The following is a 24,004-nucleotide window of genomic DNA, read 5'->3' as shown; positions in this document are numbered from 1 at the left end:
TAAGAAAATGAAAGTCTCAAAACCACCGAGTGACCACATGCAAACACGGATCCCATAAGCAACTACTAGTATGAATAATGTATAACAGGATCAGCAAATAGGAAGTCTTGCGGCTACAGGGTACAATTAAATCTGTTGCCACGATAAATTTCATCCGTTTGTATAGTTGCAATAACTAAACTTTGTTGTTTCTTTACTGGTTGTTTGCACTTTTCATATCGTGCGAAATGGCCTGTGGTAAAGAGAAAAATGTTCTGCGTGGAGTCTCAATGTAGGTTTGAGGTTCGGATCCTCCCAAATGTGCTTGTTTACATCCATTGACAAAACATGTTTGTGGCCTTATACTGTTTGTAGAACTATTTCAAAGTTTGCAAATGGTAGACCAATAAACGATATTTCGTCGCGAATGGTTGACTTTCGTGATGTTTCGACGAGAAAAGTGATATCCATAAGAATTATTGCAGCAAGCGCAATATATCTATGTCATTCTCAACAATTCCATCTTATTGCGATATTATGTTTTGTGTCGGTAGAAGTATAGAGTATGTTCTGCGTAATTACAAGGATGAAATCTTTCGCAATATGCCGTTAGAGGAAAAAACCACCAGCAACAACAAAGCATGATTTTTTTTTCATAAATCAAGTTTCATCAACAATCTTGATTTCGATCATTAAAAGGAATAGTATAGTTTTGTTTGAGATGAGGCTTCAGCTTTCCAACTCTTTGTGAGATAATGGGGAACATATTACTATGAAATATGAAAAAACGTGCAATTCTATGAGGAATTCAAAGTAAATTTGGGTAAAATTGGTTTTGAAATGACTGAGACATCCAAAAACGAAGAGTTTCTATAAAGGTGAGACCTACCTTTTATTAAGATCACTTTGTTTTACTTCGTCTTTGTTCGTGGTTTGATAGCCATGGGGGTCACGGTGGGGGGGGGGGGGGGGGAGGTGCGCGTTGGTGCGAACGCTCCCCTTCAGACCCTAATAAAAAAAGCTTTACTTATCAAGAGAGTCCTTTTTCTTTTTCTTTTCTTTTTTGGCTTGCCAGCTGAAGAAACCCGGAAGTGGAATCAGAAAGTTCCGTTGAAGCCCCCCTTGTTTGTTTGATTTTGTTTTTGCTTTTGTTTTGTTTTGTTTTTTCTTGTTACTGATGAAACCCGGAAGTGGAACCAGAAATACAAACGAATCCCCTCCCCGTGAAAAAAAAAAAAAGCTTGTGACGCCCCTGATATCTAAAGCTGCGTTTATCATCTTTCCCCTGTTTAAACGGCTTTCGAAAGCCGTTTCCAAAATAGTTGCGTTTATCAACTCTTCGCGAACACGATAACTGGCCAGTCACTGCACAGCTGTGGATAGCGCAATTCGACCCGAGGAGATCAAGGCGTACATGGTTCGTAACTGCAGTACAAAACCGTTTCAAAACAGCTTTGCGTTTATCTCGCTTCAAGAGGCTTCCGTGCAGAAACAGGTTTCTGGAAACCTGTTTAGGAAACCTGTTTCGGAAAGCACAAATTTGCGGCTTTCTAAAAGGCTTTCCGAAAAGGCTTTCAAAACAGCTTTGCGTTTATCATCTCGTAAAAATTCCCTGAAAGCCGTTTTCAGGAAAACCTGTTTCTGCCGAGAAAACGAGTTGATAAACGCACCCTAAGTCATTTCAAAACCGATTTTCATCAAATAAACTTTGAATTCCTCTCAGAATTGTATGCTCTTTGTGCTGAGTGCAACGAGGACAAAGACGTTTTCAAAATTAATCACCAAATAATTTAATTTCCTCCACACCAAGAGAACATTTCGTATAGCTGAGAATTCCACATAACCGTGTCATCCGTGTTCTTAACTTTAATGTAACAGCTGAAAGGATCTCGAATGATAAGTAAACCATGAAACAGTCATCCTATTAAAAGTTAACGGATGCTTGAAATATTGTATTTTGTGCGGTCCATTTTCTCTGGGGAAGTACTACAGAAAGCTCTCAACACGTATACCGCTGGCACACAAACACAGCTAGACTTGCCAGTTTCTATCCTTTTGACATATTTGAACGCAGAATCTGCCGATAATTGTTCCTTGATACGGAAAGATTATTCACACAATAATTAAGATGGATGGTTTTCAAGCGCAGAAGTTTATCTATATATTTAACAATTCAACATTAGCAAACGAAGTCAAAATAGGCTACAGAAGGCTTTCAAAAGCACCAACAGCCATGACCTGATCAATGGCGGCTCTCTTTAATTCGCCTTTCCCCTTCTACCGCGATCCTGAATATACCCCCCCCCCCTCCGATAAAGTGAGCAGTTTTCCTGTGCTGAATGAGCATTCAGTGAATAAGCAATGGCTTTTAAAAACGGCTGTATACTTTATACTAAATACTTAACAATAGTAAGAGTTACGCCCGAATTTCTTTACTGTATAGTCCGAACTCAGATCGTTCTGCATGGGTACCACAGAGTCGTTCTATTGTGAAGACTTATTTTTCTTTAACTTGTACAGAAAAAAAAAAGAAACTTAGTTCACTTATAGGTTAGTGTACAAAATCATCTTCCAGTACTTTCCATCCACAACAAAGAAGGAAAATATGTCAAACACGGTCGTAGAATTTCTTCTTTTAGTTAGGCACGAACTCAATGGATGGGTAAACAACATGTACTTTGAACGGATTCGTGAAACCTGACTACATGTATATGGCGTCTAGACGGCCGCCAAATTATTTATTTGTTATCGTTTGACTTGCTACTGTGAACTCAGTGTATGAGTCAATACCGTACGTTCACCCTTCTTAATGTGTCTCTAATGGAAGGTAAACAGTGAAGTTCAAACAAAATGTGAACGTACTGTACTGACTTCATCTTTATTTGAACCTCTCAAAACACCCGAGAAAAACTTTTGAAAGAAAAATGTCCAAACGGAGACGTTATGAAACACTGACAATGAAGTAAAATGTTGACTACATGTAGGCTATATATTTGTCCATATCAAAGGTATAAAAACTTGAGATTTGATTCATTCTTAATTAAATGTATTTCCATGTGCAATGGGTCGATTTTCACTCATTTTCTTTTTAAATTCAATAAACATGGATATGGGCTGTACTACAATTGTTTCCTCCCCTGTAAATTATTGCAGGACAGCAATGATGAGTTTTAGTGAAGAGTGCATGTCCGACTAGTATGCAGTGGCGGATCCATGGGGGCGCAGAGGGCGCGCGCCCCCTCTTTATTTGTTATTAAAACAAAAGAAATAGAAAGAAAAAAAATGAGATGAAACCCGGAAGTAGTACCAGAAATATAGTTTGCGCCCCCACCCCCCTTTACGAAATTCATGGGGACCGTTTCATGAAAGTTGTCAGCACTAACAGGTTGTCAGTCTCTGACAATTACCATAGTAACAGTCAGTGACCAAAGCTTCTCAGCCAATCTAAACCAAGGATTTTACTGATGTTGTCAGAAACTGACAACTTGTCAGCGCTGACTAAATTGATGACCCCCCCCCCCCTCCTGGATACGCCCCTGTGACTCGGCCCTACTTTACAATTCATCGCCATGAAACAGAATAAGTCTTCTTTTTTCGGACATGCCCGTGGGTGCATGAGAGGTACATCACCGGCTTTGCTAATTTGCTCTTATTTTCTGTGACAATCATGGACTCCCGTTGTAACGAAGTCCCCTGGATCGGCGGTTTCCCTTAGTTATGGTGAAATTTCGTTAAATCGAACAGGAATAGTGCTTCAAGATTAAGATTGATGGTTTTTGGACCTGGATTTTAATTTCCTTGTAACTAGAATTTCGTTTTAACCGTGTTCGTTATAACGGGAGTGCGTTGAATCGTTTTACATGAGTGACGTCACGAACTGTAGTGCAGTAGTCTTTTAATCCAGCGATGGTTGATAATAATAACAATACATTTGTAATAATAATAATAATAATAATAATAATGATAATGATAATAATAATGCTGATGATAATAATAATAATAATAATAATAATGATAATAATAATGATAATGATAATAATAATAATAATAATGCTGATGATAATAATAATAATAATAATAATAATAATAATACTAATAATAATAATAACAATAATAATAATAATAATTCACAACATTTATATAGCGCGTTGTCACATGAAATGTCTCAAAGCGCTACGGGAAAAAAAGAAAAAATAGAAAGGGAAGAAGAGGAAAGAAAAGAAAGAAGAAGAAGAAGAAGGTACAGTTTTAGAGACGGTGTAAGACATGAGTCACAGTCATAATACTACTCAATAAACAAATACGGTTTTAACATGGATTTAAATTTGTCTACTGAGTCTGTTTGTTTCAAGCATTCAGGTAAACTGTTCCAGAGTTGAGGCGATGCTGACTGAAAAGCATGCAAGGTGGCGGCGAAGTGAGTGTGTGTGAGAGAGAAGCGCGGAGAGGTGTTGAGTACTCCCCTTCTCCTACGCAGAAGAAAATCGCTTTTGGTGCATATTTTTGCAAGGATATCCTGCATCAGCTGGAAACATTTCTGGACTGTTTGGACATGTATATGTGAGTTTTGGCTGCTAATTCTTCAAGTCCGTTGGTCCTCTGGTAAAGACTTGACCGGTACGTGTAGTCCTATGCTCACAAATTGAGGTTGGAGTATGCATATACGCCCCCTATATACGTCATGTAATTAACTGTTCCCTCACTTCTTATCGTCACTGGACGCCACTTTGTATCACCTGCCATGGGATATGTTTCATATATTTCGACACACTTATAGACCTTTGAATTTCCGTCAGTTTTCTACTTTCTGTGCGTTCTGATATCAATCTATCCTCGCCGTATGCCTACTGCATCTACGTCTATATGGTGTACTGTACTGGCCTCCATTTTCTTACCTCGTCATATACTGCTTTGCAGCGCTCAAATACAGCCTTTGTTTATTACGTAACGCTTTCAACCATTCAGAATGCCCAACCTGAGATCTAGGCCATCACCATCAACACCATCTGACATTCCCCTTTCAGCAGATTCTGCCAGCAATGTTACCATGGAGACACCAAACAATGTGCCTACCCCCGTGCCCCCCAAATCTCCTAAAATGGCTCAAATCGACCACCTGCTAAAAATACCGATCTTCTGAAGCACATTGACCGCATCGTTGAGTGTGCTGTAGAGAGAGGGATTGAAAAAATCATGAAAAAGCATGAAATCAATCTTTCACATGTATCCAGCATGATCGAAGAGCAGCTAGCTCGCATGCACGACTTGGAAGTCTCAGTGGACGCCAAGCTTCATGAGGTTCGCATGGTAGCCGATTCGGTCGAGCGGACCAGAGAGGATCTCAAGCGTGTATGCCGCGATGTCCACAATATGGAACAATACTCACGCAGGAATAACATTCGCTTGCTAGGCATCAAAGAGTCTCCGAACGAGAATACGGATGACATTGCCTGTGAAGTCGCGAAAAGCATTGGCATCGATATCACACACCAGCCGACATCGACAGGTCTCATCGCGTCTCTCGCAAAGGTGATCAGGATGCGCACGCACATAGTGGTCAATCGTATGCGGACGCCACACGATCAACTACCGCCCGCCCCCGTGCAATCATCGTGAAGTTCACTTCGAATAAATGCAAGCAAGCAATGATGAAAAACAAGCGCAAGCTGAAGGGCACTGGGAGGGTGATAGTTGAGGACCTCACTAAGCAGAACGCAGAACTTCTGGCGGCAACCTCCAAAATGAAAGACAAAGTTAGTGCAGTGTGGTCGAATGATGGGCGTGTCATAGCCCTCCTGAAGTCCACAGGAAAAAAGAAGTTCATATCATCTCTGTCTGATTTAAACACGTAACATAATTCCCATGGTAACTGATCTTTTTTGCTTGTATTCGTAATTGATGGCATCCGGATGACACAATCTGTCAAGGTTTTTTTGTTAACTTAAAGTATAAATTTTGATTTTATGTGTTGCGCACCTGTGTGCGTATGTGTCAGATATAATCTACTTTTTTGTTTCTTTTTGCTGTTTCATCTCTCTCTCTCCTTTCTTTGCTATGTCTTTACGTAATGTATATCAAAGTGCAATAGATAGGTTAAATCTCAGTACAATATCACAAGTTCTGTCGCCCATTAATGGTAATGAAGAATTTATGGGGATTGATCAGTCTTTTTATTTACCTGATGAATTCAATGACAAGGTTTCCAAACACTCTCTGAGTTGTAATAATTTTTCTGTTTTGCATATTAATTGCCGAAGTATAACTAGAAACTTTGATGGTTTGAGTGCTTTATTGCAGTGTTTGAATCTTTCTTTTTCTATTTTAGGAGTCACCGAAACTTGGTTGAAGAATGACGCTCATATGTGTAATATTCAAGGTTATGATTTTGTGTATAATAATAGAGTTGGTAAAAGAGGTGGCGGCGTGGGAGTTTTTGTACGGGATGGATTAATATATAAACATAGAGAAGATTTGAGTGTGAGTAATGAACACTGTGAAAGTTTATTCATTGAGATAGAAAATACTGTTAATAAGAACGTAGTGTTGGGTGTTTTTTACAGGCCACCTAATCAATCTGTGCAATTTTTTATAAATGAAGTTTCTTCTGTTTTGAACATTGTAAATAGGGAAAATAAAATAATATATTTGGTTGGTGATTTTAATATAAATCTAATGAATGTTTCTTTTTGTTCATATGCTAATGATTTTGTGAATGTATGTGCAACATATTCTCTGTATTCACTTATTCATTATCCAACCCGTGTGACTCCAAAATCTGCAACTTTATTAGATAATATATTTACAAATAATATCAGAAATATATTTTGTGGACTTATTTTGGCTGATATCAGTGATCATTTTCCTGTATTCTGTGTTTCTTATGATGAAATTAAAGAAAAAAGGTGTGTTTCCTGGAAAAGACAAATAAATGAAATGAATATTGTACAGTTTTGTCGTAATTTGGAAAGTATTGATTGGAATTTTAAGTCATTGGATTCTAATTGTTGTTATGATGAGTTTATAACGAAATTTAGATGTTTGTATCACAGATGTTTTCCTTTGTGTGAAATCAAAGTAAAATATAGAAAAAATAAATCATGGATTGATAAGAATTTGATGAAAATGATAAGGAAAAAATGGAGATTATATAAGAAATATATGAATAATCCTACTGAATATAGGAAAAAAGTTTATAAGAAATTTAGAAATAAAGTAACAAATGAATTAAAGAAAGTGAAACGTGAATATTATAAAAAGAAATTTGATGGTTATAAAGGAGACATAAAGTTAACATGGAAAGTTATTAATGATGCATTAGGTGTGAAATCTAAAAAACAAAATATTATGAAAATTGATATTGATGGTGCATCAATTATTAATAAAGATGATATGGTTGAAAGATTTAATGATTATTTTGTTGATATTGGTTCTAATCTTACAAACAATGTGCAATATTCAAATTATGATTATAGTTCACAATTGACAAGAAATGATAAAACGGCATATTTTTCTCCAATAACTTGTAAAGAAATTATTGATATTGTGAATGATTTAAAGAGTGGAACCAGTGTAGGTTATGATGATATAGCTGTTGATGTTGTGAAAAGAGTGATTCATGTAATCTGTTCTCCTTTATGTGATATATTTAATTTGTGCATTTCCAATGGCGTATTTCCGGATCAACTGAAGATTGCAAAGGTAATTCCTGTTTTTAAAAGTGGTGATATTTCTAATTTGGTGAATTATCGTCCGATATCTGTTCTGCCGTTATTTTCCAAAGTATTTGAAAAATGTCTATATAAACGACTATACACTTTTTTCATTTCATGCAATCTATTATCAAACAGTCAGTATGGATTCCGTTCGGGACACTCCACTTCTACAGCTCTTCTTGATTTGATACATAAAGTTACAACAGCAATTGATTTGAAACAGTATACTATTGGTTTGTTTCTTGATTTAAGCAAAGCTTTTGACACTCTTGATCATTCAATTTTGTTGAATAAATTAGAAAATTATGGTATTCGCGGAGTTTTGTTAAGATTATTTAAAGATTATTTGTCTAAGCGATTTCAGTTTGTAACAATTGACAATCATAAGTCTTCGTATAAATGCATTCGTTGTGGAGTGCCACAAGGTTCCATTCTCGGTCCATTGTTATTTCTGATTTATATTAATGATATTGTTTGTTCAAGTAAAATTTTACAGTTTATTTTATTTGCAGACGACACCAGTGTGTTCATGTCACATAATAATTTTAGTTACTTAGTGGATTTATTTAATCATGAATTGATTTCTTTGAGTAATTGGTTGATTAATAATAAATTGGTGATAAATGTTAGTAAAACTCAGTTTATGGTATTTGGAAAGAGAAAATTTGATATGAATGCTGTTTTATATTTTAATGGTCAAACAATTTCTCGTTTGTCTTGTGTAAAGTTTTTAGGAGTGTATATAGATGACAAGCTCTCATGGCATGAACATATTGGTGTCGTGTGCAATCGTATTGCCAAAGGTATTGGTATTTTTTATCATCTGAGGCATTTCCCTAGATATATTCTGATTATGTTATACCATACTTTATTTATTTCCCATATCAATTATTGCAATGTGGCCTGGTCCAATGGAAATGATTTTTGTATGAAAAAATTGTTTGTATTACAGAAAAAAGCTATTCGAATAATTTCTAATGTATCTTTTAATGCTCACACTTCACCTTTATTTTTTCATTTGAAGCTTTTAAATGTATATGATATTAATAGATATAATCTTGCAATTTTTATGTATATGTGTTCAAAAGGTTTATTACCTTTTAGTATTTCTTCCAAATTTTTATTGAATAGTAATGTTTATGCTTATAACACCCGTCGTGCTAATGATTATCATTTATGTCATGTGAGAACAAATATTTCTAAGAATAGTTTTTTATAAAGGTCCATTAATATGGACCGAAATACCATTTGATTTGAAAATGAAACCGTCTTTGAATAGTTTTAAAAGGAATTATAAATTTGTACTCCTGAATTCATATTCTCATTCAGAATGATTACTTTAATTGCACTTATATATGTCTTTTGATTTGTTCTTCAGTCCTGTCCTTTTCTTTTCCTCCTTAGTTTCGTTTCTATACTCCCGATATATTTTATACATCATTTATGTTTTCTAGGGGTCAGCGATTTACAAGGCTTATTGCTCTTCTCTGTTGACCCCCCATTCACATGAATTTACGCATCGGCTCTTGTTCTTGTTGTTGTTTTGTGTATGTGTGTATATTTCTTTTGATATTCATATATTTGTATCTATGTGTTTTCATTGTATGAATTGTTTGATGGTTTTATGTCGAATGGAAATAAATTTGAACTTTGAACTTTGAACTTTGAAAAAGCTCTAAAACCATAAGATTGTGTATTGACAGGAGGAGGTATTAAAAGTGATTTTTTGTTTGACCGCAAGTTCCGGGAGGATAGGTATTCAATTATCAACTGTTGAAGATAAACCGGTGCAATATTTCGCAAACATTTAAAAGTTAACAAAAGAATCTTGAAGTTAATGGTTTCGTCTAAACTTTCAGAAGTCATGACTTCTCACTGGATTGTCCGATTTTCCATAAACCTCGCTGATGTTTTCTACTGATACTTTTGCATTCACTCAATCCACATGTATGAATTGGTTTAATTCGCCTTTATTTTTATGTATTTGAAATATGGAGTGACATTTCAGCGCGAAGCTGAGTATAAGAATTCCGATAACACGTTCCTGTATTCAAAGCTCGACAGAGGTTTACCATTGTATTTGTATATTTGTCAACAAAGGTTTCCATCAGAACAACAAAATCGTGCAAGGACTTTCACTGAAGATACGAGTACTCTTGTGAAGGAAGATTTGTTGGCAAAATTTGTTTTGTTTTGTTTTGTTTTGTTTTGGGAGGGAGAGCTAGGGGTTAAATATGAATATCCCTTTTGGTCAATTTCAAATCATTCCATCCACCTCTAGACCACACATTTCCTGTGGAACCTGCAAATTCCTCCAAGCTTTCGCTATTCGTAAGTTCCTTCGTGTCTCTCCTTCCCTCTCTCTCTATAGTATATCATTTATAAGTGTGAGTCGTGTGTCTTCAGCTACTGAATCCCTGGGCCGTCGCATCTTTTATGAGTGTGTATAACGAGAGTAAGGAGGCGGTAGACGTTGCTTTGAATCCTTACAAGTGATTTTACGTGAAGCTTTCGGGCTTTCTACCCTTTGTCAAGACTGAGGACAAATCGGACAAAATACAAAACATGGATATCATATACAAAAAATAATGATAATCAAAACAATAGCAAAAATAATGACGACAGTGATAGAGGCAGAGACGGCAGAGAATAAATACACGGATGGGAGTGTATATATGCATCAATCAACGTATATTATTTATAATATATATCTATCTGTCTCACTCATTTTGCTCATTTACATCTGAAATCAGGGATAATGTCGGTTAATGTTCAATATTCACTTTATATTTTTATGAGAGGTGTTTTGTGCATGTTATGAATTTTTGTGCTACCACAGTGATTTGTTCATTGTTTTGAGGAATATGAAAATACACTAAACTGAAACCGTAACAAATGGGTGATCATATTTTCTTTTCATTGTCTCAAATTGTCGGTATGATACCATCAAAGGACAAGTCTTTAATTAGGTTATTGTGTCCATGCTTTGTGTGTGCTTTGGGTCCCAATGGTACAGAAAAACCCACAGCATTGTACACACTGCCTTGGCACAAAAAGGGTTAAAGTAATGATAATAAACAAAACAAAAACAAAAGCAAAACAAAACATTTTCATATCAAATGAAAGGATGTCAGTGCATAAAAACCCTCCCAAAATATGCCATACAATCCCATATGCATGCATTTATCCTATCTCTCACTGCGTGTGTGTAGTGCTGTTTGTAAGTGTATGTGTGTGTATGTGTCTGTGTGTGTGGGGGTGGATTTTGTGTGTGTGTGTGTGTGTGTGTGTGTGATCTTTTGATGCATAATTCCCTCTTCACCTCCCTCACATACAAAACTCACTCCACAGTACATAAACTGAAGATAGCATTAAAGGGATACTCACCATCTGCCTACCATGCACTTTGTAGTACGTTCCTTACACAATATACAATACATGTACACATACATTTGTATTATCCCCTAACCTTCATGTGTCGCTTCACACCATACAATTTTTCTACCAGTCATAGTAGTGAATGGATCCATATGGTGTCAAACACAGTCAGAAATCAATGGGCTTGTATCGGTCAGCAACAAAATATCATTTATTGGCTTGAAAAAGAAAAAAACAGCAGCTGAATCATGAATCAAACAATGCCACATACATGTATGTACAATTACAGAGTTCAATTATTTACACTAGAAACACTTCAAATCATTGTACTTGGTATGAGGCATTGATATACCTATGAGCAGCCAAGAAACATATATACACTGCTAAACAATACAATATGTAACTTGCAACACTTAACCTGTGGAAGTGAGAATTTGTTCACATTTATAAAAGTTTTCACATACAGTGTACGAATACCATCAAGCAGTGTACCAGTCTCTACAGATGACAATCAGCGGTGAAATACAGCAATGTACAGGTGTATAGATTTGTCAAAGGAATTTTGGCTTAGACAAATCAAAATCAAAATCAATCAAATCAATATGTGCAAAGAGTGTTGGGTTTATCTCTTTGTGGGTCTCACCTAGAAATTTTGTTTTCAATTCTGCTTATACAAAGTAGAAAATACTGTTTGCAAAATACCTTTTCATTCTAACATTGAAATTTATTGACAGTACAATGTACAGGTGTTGGGGGGGGGGGGGGTTAAGCATCTCCTATTTTATCTTTTCCTCTGTTACATTTTAATCCTGCCATTCCTGTTATCGTCTGCTTTGGGATGAATAAATTTGCAAACATTCATCACAAGCTTATTTTTGCAAACATAAAATAATGCAAGCAAACAGTTCAGGGTCCTTTCGAAGATTGTGATTGTCAGCTAAAAAACAAAACAAAAGTGAAACATGGCGACTAGCTGCATAAAAATCAAGACAGGATCATAAGTGTAGCATCTCTTTACTGGATAATTCGACTGTGCGCAGATCACAGATTATCTACAATATCATCGTTGGAAACCAAATCTCTATGTTATGCATTATCCAGTCATGATATTATCAGCCCATCTGACTCTTTATACTCGTGCAACCCATCAACTAACCAGTTGATCAACTGGTATCACGCCTGATGTATATATATCAGCTGTTTATTCCATACCTGCATTCTAAATGACTGTTGATTAGGATTCATATGGACTCAATTCTGAAGGATTTAAAATCTAAATTTGTTTTGACACATGAATCTCTCGAAGTTTCTCTCTTTTTTTTTTAATAATTCTAACATGTTGGAAGTTAATTCTATGGCATGAGGGCAGAAAATAACAAAGTATTGATGAGATAAATCATACACTGCATGTGTAAGTAAATAATTTTTTTTTTCATGCTGTAGATAATTCAGCTGCATTGACCTCAGAGTGCGCTAATGACTCCTCAAGTTTCTTGCGATCATTTCCACACTTTAAAGGGATAGCATATGTATTGGCTGAGGTGAGGATTCAACCGTTACTATTTGCAAGATAAAGAAATCGTTTTATGAAACGTTAAAGAGCATACAATTGGAAGAGGAATTCAAAGTTCATTTGATGAAAATCAGTTTGGAAACGGCTGAGATATCAGAAAACAAAGTGAAACAAAGTGATCCTAATCAAAGGTGGGTCACCCTTTTGTTAGGATTTCTCTGTTTTTGATTTCTTAGCTATTTCAAATCCAATTTACATCAAATAAACTTTTAATTCCTCTTAGAATTACATGCTCTTTCATATTTTAAAAGAGTTTCTCATTATCTCATAAATTCATCAAACTATCAGGAATTGGAAATCTGTCGCCCCATCTCAGATAATCTATGCACAGGTGTATTTTACATGTATGTAAACAACAGGGACTGCAAAACGAAATGGGGGTTCCAACAAAACCTCGGAAAAAAAATGAAAGAAAACTTATAACTTCAGAAGGCTTTTACTGACCCTTGACCGAACCAACCACAAACCACCCCCCCCCCCTTTTTTGTGACCACTGTAGGCTGTATCAGAGAATTCTCGACAGTATGAAAAATGTTATCTACTCAAAAGATAGACACATTTATGGAAAAAGAAAACCCATTCAAGTGGATGTCCAAAATAGAAACTCTTGATTGGAAAGAGGGTGAATGACATCTTTACAAATTCTCAGCTGTACGACAATCACAAATACTGGATCTTACAAAAATCTCTCAGTCAAACTTTCCATGAAGTGTCTGCAATGGTCTGCAACTGACATCCTTCCACACTGGACAGCATAATGGTCTTCAAGAAAACACACACAGCCTCGATGGCAAACGTCTCTCAATTTCAGCTCAGAACACACAGGTCTCTGCGCATCATCCCCCTGTGCGCTGCGGCTGACATGGCAACTGGATGTTTCGTATCATTTCTCATCCTCCGTCAGGAATGCTCTCGTCCCGCTGTCTGGTGAGGTGATTCTCTGCTGGTGACGTCTTAGTTTGACCTAGGGTCGCGGAAAACAGAGATAAAGTGTACCTAATATGAACTTTGACCTGTCTTGCACGTCAGTTACGTGACTGCAGCATCATTTCCATACAATGTCAATTTGATGGTGTTATTGAAATTAAATTGAATTTTTGTGTCTACATTTGTAGTTATTTGATTGCAAATGATTAACAAATTGCCCTTCATTGATGTCACTAGACACTGATTATTCTTCTTTTTTTTTTGAGAAGCTGTGATAAAAGTTTTTAAAGAATAACAAGTACGTAAAAGTTAGGAATAAAACACTGTATGATTGCTGCTTATTTAGGCCCTACTTGGATGAAGGGCAATATGTCAATGAGTTGCAATAAACACAGCTTGATGCAAGTATTCATTAATTTGAATATGTTGGTGTTGTATGCAAACTTAAAGCAATGCCTAGGCTGCTGTTATACATGATCAACAGAGGAACTATCATTTCCCAGTGCCAAAACCAAGTATAATAGTTACAATATTCCACATGACTTGTAATGTAACAAAGGAGTTGTGTATTTTGGTGATGATAGTGCAATTTATGTGTTATCATGAGCATGCTAAAAGTTCATAGTGGTTCTTCAATACTCACAGACAATCAAGCGCCATTTAAAGTTTATGAGGTGAAAGGAACAGAAATATGGGCACCTTTCACACTCAATTAACTTCACTGGGGAAGTAACTGTGGTGGTGTAATGACAGGAGACAGTATTTACCCCTGGAATATTGACTGATCATGTGAGAGATATTGACCATGTCGACCATTGTCACTTCACCAGCTTCAGTCATCATTCCCTTTCACAATGTCTTTCCATGGGCGAATCACTCGTGAATCACCGGCAGTGAAACGTCTTTAAGATTTTTTTATGAGCCAATATGAGGGGGAGTAAGGGAAATGCAACTAACTTTATGGGGGAAGTTGCTATGGTTACAAAACTTCAGCTTGCTCTTACCGGAAGTTTGTCTTTAAAGGGGCATTCCAGACGATTTTCATAATTTCACATCATGTAGTACATAAATCGACAACTCCATGTACAGATTTGTGGAATTTATTGTGGTCCTTGAGCAGAGAAACCAATACTCTGAAAAATCTTAAACAACGTACACTGAACAGTGTTGATGATCGATGTCCATAGGAGCCTTGCATAGTTCAGAAATGAAGCAGTGTAATTCCATTACAATACCGCTTGCCTAACAAGTTCACCTGTGTATAATCTATGCATGCCTTCTTCTTTTGTTCTGCTTCCTTGAGCCCCAACTCATGCATTCTTATCATGAGGTTGCCATGTCATCATCCTTTTTCCTTGCAATTTGTTATAAATTTTGAAACCAGTCATAAATTCTGAAGTCACTCCTCATCCCAATCACTATAAATTCTGAAGCTCTGTACTCGTATAACTGATTTATGCTTGTTTAAATGTAAAAGTCTGCAAATCATCTGGAGGTCTCCTTTAAGAATGATCAAAGGTTGTATGGAACAGTATCTTGTGAGATAGCATGCTCAACTTTGCTCTAATTTCTAACAGAACCCTCTCACTGTCCAAAGTTCACAGCTTTTCTTCCACTTCCTTCATTACCTCCGCCAAGGGAGGAGGTTATGTTTTCGTTACAGTTGGTTTGTTAGTTAGTTAGTTAGTTTGTCTGTGTGCAAAATAACTCAAAAAGTAGTAAATGGATTGGGATGAAACTTGCAGGAAAGGTCGAGAATGACACAAGTACCAAACGATAAACTTTTGGTAGTGATCCGAGAATTTTTGGGGAATTTATGAAGGATTTTTGACATTTTGGCAGGTAGGGTCAATGAACTTGGGAGTTCAGGCTGCGCGTATTTGAGGTTTGCCTGCGCGCATTTGAGGTTTGCCTGCGTGCACTAAAGTGTGTGCTCTAGTTTCTGCTGGGGTGAGGTGCGCCGTGCAGCTGAGTGTTTATGACGTAACAAAGGCTTCTATATTGGGAAATCTGGCAACTTTCAGCACACAATGCTATATGGGTGGAAATCACTGATATCTCTACGGAAGAACAAGATCAATGGTGAAAATGATTTGCATGCTTGGCGGAGGTCTGCGCTCTCAGAGTGCTTTTCTAGTTTCTATATTTGACCCTGCATCATAAAACCAACAAAAAGTTGCCATACATGGATTTTTAGTTCAGGGCAGACTGAAAGAGAAGATCCTGAGCCTTAAAATGATATATGAATCAATGCAATATTATACAGTCCTAACCTATCTGAATATTGCAAAGAAAGTGCACACTCGGGAAAAATGTGTGTACTGAGCTAAAGAGAGGCTGTGGAGTATGAGGGTCTATTCAAGCACTTAATCTTACTAAGCTGTGATCTTTGCAATAAATGAGGCACACACACAAAAAAAAAAGGATGTAAAAATTCCAATTTTTAAGGTCGACAAGGATGTATGCTACATTTATTACAATGAGGTACAACTTGAATGAAAAATGCATACTAGGCCCCAGTGTCATAAAACTTGTTATCAGTGACAAGTTGTTATTGTTGTGACAAGCTACTGAAATCCTTGCATCTGATTGGCTGAGAGCGACTTTGTCACAGAAACATGGCAGTTGTCACTATGATAACAAGTTTTATGAAAAGGGGCCTAGGTACATGTATTTGATATGGGGAGAGAGTTAGCATGACAGGATTGAACATTGCATGCAATTTTGTCATACACTATTTTGTATTTGAGTGTTTCTGTTGAATGACAATTCTGAAGCATTTTAATTCCAAAGTACAATGTATTATTCCATAGACGTGATGAGAAGTGATATCTTCTTTAAGGTCAGGCATACATTTTTAATAAGTGACACCTATGATGTATGTACAGATGCTGTACCTCATGAGCTTTTCAAAAGGGTCTTTCCTACATGTATTACAGTTGTATCTCTTTGTTCTGAATCACAACCATCTACATATAGCTATATGATATCTGTGTGTGTGTGTGTGGGGGGGGGGATCCTGCATTATGTAGGCTATTGTATGAGTATACAAATAACAGTACATGCCGAATATGAATGCAGATAGCATGTATCATCAAACATGCAGTATATTAACCCATCACATACCCACTGAGTTGGTGGTCAGTGCCATGGCGCTAATCTTCCTGCACCAGTGGTATTTGAATTAAGCCTTACATGTATTGTATGTGCAGAGACTCCAACCAAAAGCACCTTCTGATCTGGAGATTCTCCCGCCTGAAACCCCTAACAAACAGGAGACTCCAAGTTCCTAGGGTTCTAGATGCTCTCCGGTGCTATCTAAGGCTTATTTTTTTCAACATACGATAGCAATAAGTAAGATATCCTTCCCAACGGGAGACACTGAGCCAGGGCGGGAGAAATTAAATCTCAAGCGGGAGAGCGGGAGATTTGCAAAAATGGGTTTTCGGCGGGAGATCTCCCATCAAAAACGGGAGAGTTGGAGTCACTGTATGTGGTGTTAGAAACAATAGTTGACACCAGCAAAAGATTTCTCAGCTGGTATGTAGACACACACACACACACACACACACACACACGTATACAAAAACATTGGGAGTAAATGCCAGAAGCTTGGGGAATGACGGAATCAGTCATTACAATTCACTGCAGGTCAATACGCAAAGACAATGCCAAAAATGCCGACTGCTGGAAAAATATGAACAGTGCACTCTACATGAACACTAGCATTCCAATGGAGGTGAGAACTGTATAAGTGAAAGCATGTGAACTCCATATGAACTCCACACCTGTCTCGTTGAAGTTGTATATTTTTTTAGGTAAAAACAGAAACACATGAAACAGCATCAAACAAATTTCATGAAAATTTCACCCAACAGAACCAGATGCCAAGTTTTTTTCAATTTTTTACTGGTCTATTCCTGAAAAAGTTACCTGTCCAACAGTGATTTTTACTGTTTTTTTACTTGATTATCCTACATCTTCAAAGGGACTTCGAAAGAATATCTTGCCCTTTTTTTTTGTGGTGCAGCAATGTAACAATAAAGACTTGTGGGAGGAATTAATGGGTTGGTGGTGAGGCGGACATTGCAAATTTGGTCTAAAAAGTTGTGCGAGACTTGAAAGAAAAAAGTCTACTAAGAAGCGTTGCAGCGAGGTCTTCTTGCTTTGTAGAAATATTGCACCAAACACCAAGGCTCCCCACCCCCCCCCCCCTACCCTGGCCCTTTTAGGGTTAAAATCTGTCAGAAAGAACTTTGGACAATCAACCATTCTTGAATGTACCAATTAGGCCAAAGCGCAGCTAGGAGTAAGTTTTGTGGCCTTTTAGCAGTGTCTGATGAATTGATAAAAAGGGGGGGGGGGGGGGTTATCAGTAGGACACATCAGTGTAAGTTTGAGGAAAATCTGACAATCAATTCAAAAGTTATGATTTTCTTTTTAAGAATTTTGGTGGCATCATCACTGGATGAGGAGACTGCTAGCTACAGTTCATGACATTGTTATGGACAATATACAATGGACAGAAAATATATAGAAAATTCAACATATTTTCACTTTCCTAGCACAATGAAAGAGCAGTTGACTTTAATCATTTAGAAAGCAAGGGGAATGACAATACATTTCATATATATATATATATATGCCATTAACGAGTCAGAAATGAATGTGTACTTGTCATGAAAAATGAAATTTTGTGGAATTTTTATTGTTTTTTTTATATTGTCCATACTGCCGTCATGGACTGTACCGAAACTTTAAAAATTCATAACTTTTGAACTAATTGTCTGATTTTACTCAAACTTTCACTGATGTGTTCTACTAATATTGCTGCTTTCACTAAATCCACAGTTATATTTTGGTTTTGGTTTCTCTCACAGATAAGCAGCCAAAACAGTGATGTTGTCATAATCACTTACACAAAGTTAGTGTGATGATGCCAGTACCACATTGGTCTCCTATTGACCTGCCCACGCCGGTCCAATGGTCCCAGCCCAGTAAAAATCACTATTGGGCCAGTAACTTTCAGGAATTGCCATATCTACTGGCCTGACATGACTATTAAAAACACAAATAAACAAAACAAAACAAAAACAAAAAACACTGTCAAGCCCAGTCAAAAAAAAAAAAAAAGAAGAAAAAATAAATAAAAGAACAGGACCAGTAAAATTTAGGTAAGACCAGTAAATAATGGAAAAACTGGGTACCTACTGGTCCCAAGGGACAGGCCAGACCAGTAGAAAGGTTGGTGTGCAGCCCTACATATTCACAAAATTAACTTTTTCTGTGTGTTCATGAAATTACACTAAAAAGTGGCAGTTATATTCTTGGCATTAAATACGTACAGAACAGAGATAACAAAAAACTAAATTATTGATCCAATTACACCAACAATGATTTTTCTAATAATATATCAAATATCAAATATAAAAAAAAACATAATGGGAGATTGTGAGTGGATGACATCATCTGCCTCATCGAATTTTCATACATCAACAACCCTCTTATTACCAGGTCTGATCTGAGAAATGCCTAAGTACTATTCTTTTTGTTTCAAATTACTCTGTTCAACAGAATCACTATGAACAATGAAGTTTGTCTTGAAAGAGACTAACCTGAAGTTGCAGCTTGTTGGTGAAGAACATTTGCTTCCATCCCAGCTCCTCTGCCAGTGACTTCATCTCCTCCGTCACAGTATCACAGTGCCGCTCGTAGATCTGCTCCCACAATGCCTCTGCATTACAAATCTTTACAAAAAGACAAACAAAAATTTGTTGCTGTTTTTTTTTTTTCATGAGTGACCTATTTGTCGGTAAAATCTGTCAGTGACTGCCTTGAAGAATTGCACATTGGTCTACACACCCCCAACCCCAATAGAGATGGCCCGTGTTCAATGGTCAACAAAAGCCATTGGTTTCTGTGTTATACAGAATACAGTTAAAAGTATGTTTAGGTCAAATACTTTAGCTTAACTTTCTTGCACAAATCCTTTTAAAATTTTTAAAGTACTTGTACATGCACATACTGGACCTCTCACAGTCCCACTTATATGTAACAACAATGACAATAATATCATTGTTATCAATAATAACACTAATTGTGCAAAGCAATTCCTGCCTTTCACATTAATTTCCTATCTGCTGAGTTTAAATTGCTCCTTCAAAATTTTAAATACAATTTAGAAAATCAATTTTTGTATATAGTCAGACTAATGTAATCATCCTAAACACTCAGGCAAATACTAAAAACTGTTTTCAAGTTTAAGGAGAACTTGGTCTGATTTTTAACAGTGATTCTCTTTGATAAACAATCAGGGCTCTACACTATTTTTTTCCCTCCAGTAGCCCTATCATGCCACTAATATCTAGGATTGAAATTTTGGTGCCCCCCCCCCCCAAAAAAAGAAGAAGATATATATATATATATATATATATATATATATATATATATATATATATACAATGAATTGGCCAGAATAAAACAGAATAAAAAGAAATATAATGTTCCACTTGAATCTTATTAGTAGTCCAATCAGGCCACCAAAAGATAACCTTTTTGAAAATGTTGCAGCCCACAATCAATTTTTAATTGCCCTGTGCCACTCAGCCACTGCTAATGTCAAACCCTGACAATGGTCCCATTTCCACGAGTGGCTCTCACCTCGTAAAACAACTTGCATGTTCCCGACAGTCTGGATACATCCTCGAGGTCTAGGAAGGAGCACATGTAGAGGAGCAGCGGCTTGGGCATCCTCATGATGTAGTCCACCAATCCCTGGGAGAGCATGACGGCATAGTCCTTCACACGGGCTCCAAACACTCTGCCCACTTCAACTGCAGCCATGTAAAATGTATCAAGTCAATGTAGCATCAAAAGAAGGGGGATTTTTGTTTTCTTTTCTGTTCGATAATGATAGCAAGCATACAAATTCTTTGCTTCCAAATGTTAAGAATAATATCAGTTCATAGCATTAATTAGAGCATTACATTTGGCCTTGAACTTATATCATCAAATACCAAACATATGTTCTTTTGTATAAGAAAAATTTATTCACATGAAAAAAAACAACAACAACAAATATACAACTGTGATGTCATTTTTGTAATGATTGCACACCAGTAATTGATGAGGGTACAGGGTACGGTTGTACATCAATCATGTGTAGTGCGCTCCAGTTTGTGTCAATGGAAACATAATGAATAATGTGAAGTTTGACCATGAGAACACAACTGCAATACACAGCATCTCATACTCTCCAAAGCCTACAAATATGTAGATATTGTTATCATAAGCATACTGCATGTATACCCAGTATTTTGCAAACTACAGGTATATCATGTCGAATTGCAACTGACATTGTTTAGTTACAATTCTGCATGTGGTTGAACTTGTGATCGAGAATCACATTGATGGAATAAGTAAGACAAATCATCACTCTTCAAGAGAGCAGTAAGCAATTTCCAACATTGCAGATAGAATACATGTACAACACTTGTGTGCCATGAGAGTCAATGATTGTAAATTTTTGTTAACATCAGTCAGTCACCAAATTTGCATAAATATAAAAGTGCAATGAAATAATGCACGTGGGTATGTCCTGTACATGGAATATCATCTTAGTCTGCACATGAATCAAAACAAACCTCACAAAAAAAAAAGAAAACAATGAGAGGGCACAGATACTATTGACCTTGTAAAGAGTTAATGCCCTTTTGGTTCACTAAATGGGCACTTCAGAAATTATATTCACTGATCTCTGCTTAAAAAGTACACTGGCTACATCTGTAGAATTCTTGTCAGAATGACCGTCTACCCTGAATTTCAAGTACACTTGTATTATGAGATTGAATATGGATAGGGCAAGAGAACAGTGATGCATAACGATGGAGAAATTGTCAACATCTTTCAATTTCAACCACTCACACTGTAGTCTGTCGTCATACTGAAAGTCCTCCAGAGGGTCTGTGCTCTCTGACGGATTCAGTCGCTTGGCATCATTCCTCAATGTGATGCGCCATGTTCTCCAGATAGTCTAGAAAGTAAACAACAATAAAGGTAAGCACAGGAAATTGTTACATTGACCCTCAATCTGGACAAAAGATATAGTGAGAACCCCTCATTAAGAAAAAAAAATGATATGACTGCAATACTAAATGAGAAACATTTTCTCACTAATCCGTAATATTTTCGCGTGACTAATTTTTCGCGCTTGGCCGGGTCGGAAGAGTTTCGCGTGTTTTTAATTCCGCGGAATCAAGACATCACGCACAAGCACATATGGCAAGCAAAAATATTCGCATGCTTTTATTTTCGCGCTAGTTTCTGGTTGCGCGAAATGCGCGAAAATTTGAACACCGCGAAAATTTCCACTTTTACAGTAGTTAGAACTCTATATTTGATTATTAAATGTAAAGTCTACTAGAAGTTCTAGAGGTTCTAGATCTCGATCTAGGCCTACATGTGTATTGACTATTGTTGTCTAGACTCTATGTTAGATTCTACATTTGTAACAGTTAGATTTATTGTAGATCTACAACAACAGTACAAGCTGCATGTTGGCTTGCTTGTGGAGAGTTGGCTAGATACAAATTACAATTCATCTCAAGTTTTGCTCCTTTTCCCTTTCAAGCTTCAAAACTGAATCACGTGATCACTATATCTAGCAAAGGAAGAGTTGTTTTTACTTTTTTTCTGTGGTTTTGAGCGACGCGACGACATGGAAAGTTGACGTTGATATTTGATCGATGCTGCATGCTGCCAATAACCAAGCAATTGGTTCAAATTTACATTAGTGAATGGAGTGGATATTACAATAGACTACATTATGTACACTGTACCTGTAGAACGTCTACAGAAAGATCCGTGTTCATGTTAATGACTGTGTTAATGCCAAATGGGTAATAATGTAAATGGGCATGGCATGGCCTCAACTCACTGAATAGACAGCGCCAAATTCAACATCTGGGACTATTATAACAATAACATCTTTACGGAAGCCTGTACTCTCGATAGCGTCCTAAATCTCGTTAAACTTTATGTCTTTTCAAACACAAGAATTTGAGCAACATTATTAAACATACGTGTTTGGTTGTGACGACAAATTGATGGAAATCCTTGGACGGGGAAGGTGCTTGACCAGTGATATCCAGCAAGACACCGTCTTTTGGAAGAAGAGACGCCATTTTCCACCAGTCTGTTTCTTCCGAATGTGGCGCCTTTCGAGAGATGGGTTTGTGCACCAATCTTTCAAACGCATCTGTAAGTTTATTTGTATTTATTAGGCAATAATTTTGCATATCTTTCATATTTGTCATTTTGAAATTTTAATGCTTTATTTTTAATTGCAAATAAATTAAATTTTATCTTTATTTTAAAATTTTCATGCGTAAATTTTATCTTACCGTTGAGAATCTGTAGATAAGTCCTGTATGTTGCCAATTTTTACCATAACTGTTGTCAGGGTGATTCCAAGCTGATACGATTGCGTACCTCGTATTTAATTCGTACGTTAAATGGATTGGGATACGGTTCACATCAAGAACGGAAGAAGCCCGACTACGTTACGCTGAGTAGATCTAACTTTCCGACAAATTAAGCAAAATGTCCTGTCAAGAATAATTTAGGTAAGAAGACTGAGATATGGTCTTTAAACATCTACTTTCTGTATGTACAAAACGTGGAAGTATAAAGTCTAACAAATTGTCGCTGGATAAGCTGATGAGGTCTGTCAAAATCGCTCCACGGACTGGCCAGTGCCAGCACGGCAGCAGTGGTGTGGTAGTGCGGTGGCAATCAATGCAGCGCAACCCAACCCAAGATTAAATTACTGCAGTTGTTGAATTCCTAATGATGTAAAGCAGGATATAAGTAATTGCGGGAAGTCTGTCATACATTCTATATGCCTTCTATATAGTTAATAGCAAGGTACAGGAATATACGATTTGGTCTTGGCATGGTAGTCTCTTCCAGAGCCTTACAAAGAAAGTCCAAACAAATATAGGTACACAAAAGATGCCGTGAACGAGTTATTGCTGATTAATTGCCAAATTAGCAATTGGTGGAATTAAGAGCAGCTTGCTTTAGAACCTCTGTTCTAAGTAGAGACAAAAGTCTCTGTCAAACTGTTAAAGTAAGTAGGCCTGAAGAAAAATACTGGAACAAAATACATGCAGACTTTACGTGTTTACAGAGAAGATAAATTTCTAATCACATGAAGACTTACTTCTAGTGTCCCTAATTGTTGTATTTGTAAACCACTTTATTGAAGTAGACCCTAATTCAACATCATGAACGTAAAGAGTCTATTAATATTATAAGACTGTCTTCAATTACTGCAAGAGTGCATGAGAACATCCTGTAAAGTCTATTCTCATCTTGATAGAGAAATCTCTTTACAGAAAAATCTGAGTTGCAACCTGTTTTATCTAACACCCAG

The 24,004-nt window shown here is 36.7% G+C and overlaps 2 protein-coding genes across 2 annotated transcripts in view; one reads left to right on the top strand and one right to left on the bottom strand.

The window, feature by feature from the left end:
- Positions 1-13,407: 13,407 nt before the first annotated feature.
- Positions 13,408-22,755, bottom strand: LOC139740411 (F-box only protein 36-like). Its single transcript, XM_071651003.1, has 5 exons — positions 22,650-22,755; positions 21,493-21,601; positions 20,230-20,402; positions 19,185-19,316; positions 13,408-13,606 (listed from the first exon to the last, which is right to left on the bottom strand). The coding sequence occupies exons 1-5, from the start codon at positions 22,749-22,751 to the stop codon at positions 13,526-13,528; spliced, it is 597 nt and encodes a 198-aa protein (XP_071507104.1). The 5' UTR covers positions 22,752-22,755; the 3' UTR covers positions 13,408-13,525.
- Positions 22,756-23,096: 341 nt separating this feature from the next.
- Positions 23,097-24,004, top strand: part of LOC139740398 (dynein axonemal heavy chain 2-like) — an 80,909-nt gene continuing 80,001 nt past the window's right edge. Inside the window, exon 1 of the mRNA XM_071650991.1 lies at positions 23,097-23,192. The gene's annotated coding sequence lies outside the window, so the exon portion shown is untranslated. The remainder of the gene's footprint in view (positions 23,193-24,004) is intronic.

This window comes from Diadema antillarum, unplaced genomic scaffold, assembly GCF_040938485.1.
Source record: "Diadema antillarum isolate AM-2024a unplaced genomic scaffold, OU_Dant_1.0 seq00000853_RagTag, whole genome shotgun sequence".
In the NCBI taxonomy this organism is placed as follows: Eukaryota; Metazoa; Echinodermata; class Echinoidea; order Diadematoida; family Diadematidae; genus Diadema; species Diadema antillarum.
The sequence above is the reverse complement of the archived record's forward strand: the minus strand, read 5'-3'. Positions and strand labels throughout refer to the sequence as shown.

What these genes read in the sequence shown, in the direction of transcription:
- LOC139740411 (XM_071651003.1), bottom strand. Translation starts at nt 22,751, where the DNA reads ATGGCGTCTCTTCTTCCAAAAGACGGTGTCTTGCTGGATATCACTGGT. An exon ending in GTATGACGACAGACTACAGT is followed by an intron (nt 20,403 to 21,492) that starts GTGAGTGGTTGA and finishes ACATGGCTGCAG; the next exon opens with TTGAAGTGGGCAGAGTGTTT. An exon ending in CATGCAAGTTGTTTTACGAG is followed by an intron (nt 19,317 to 20,229) that starts GTGAGAGCCACT and finishes CTTTTTGTAAAG; the next exon opens with ATTTGTAATGCAGAGGCATT.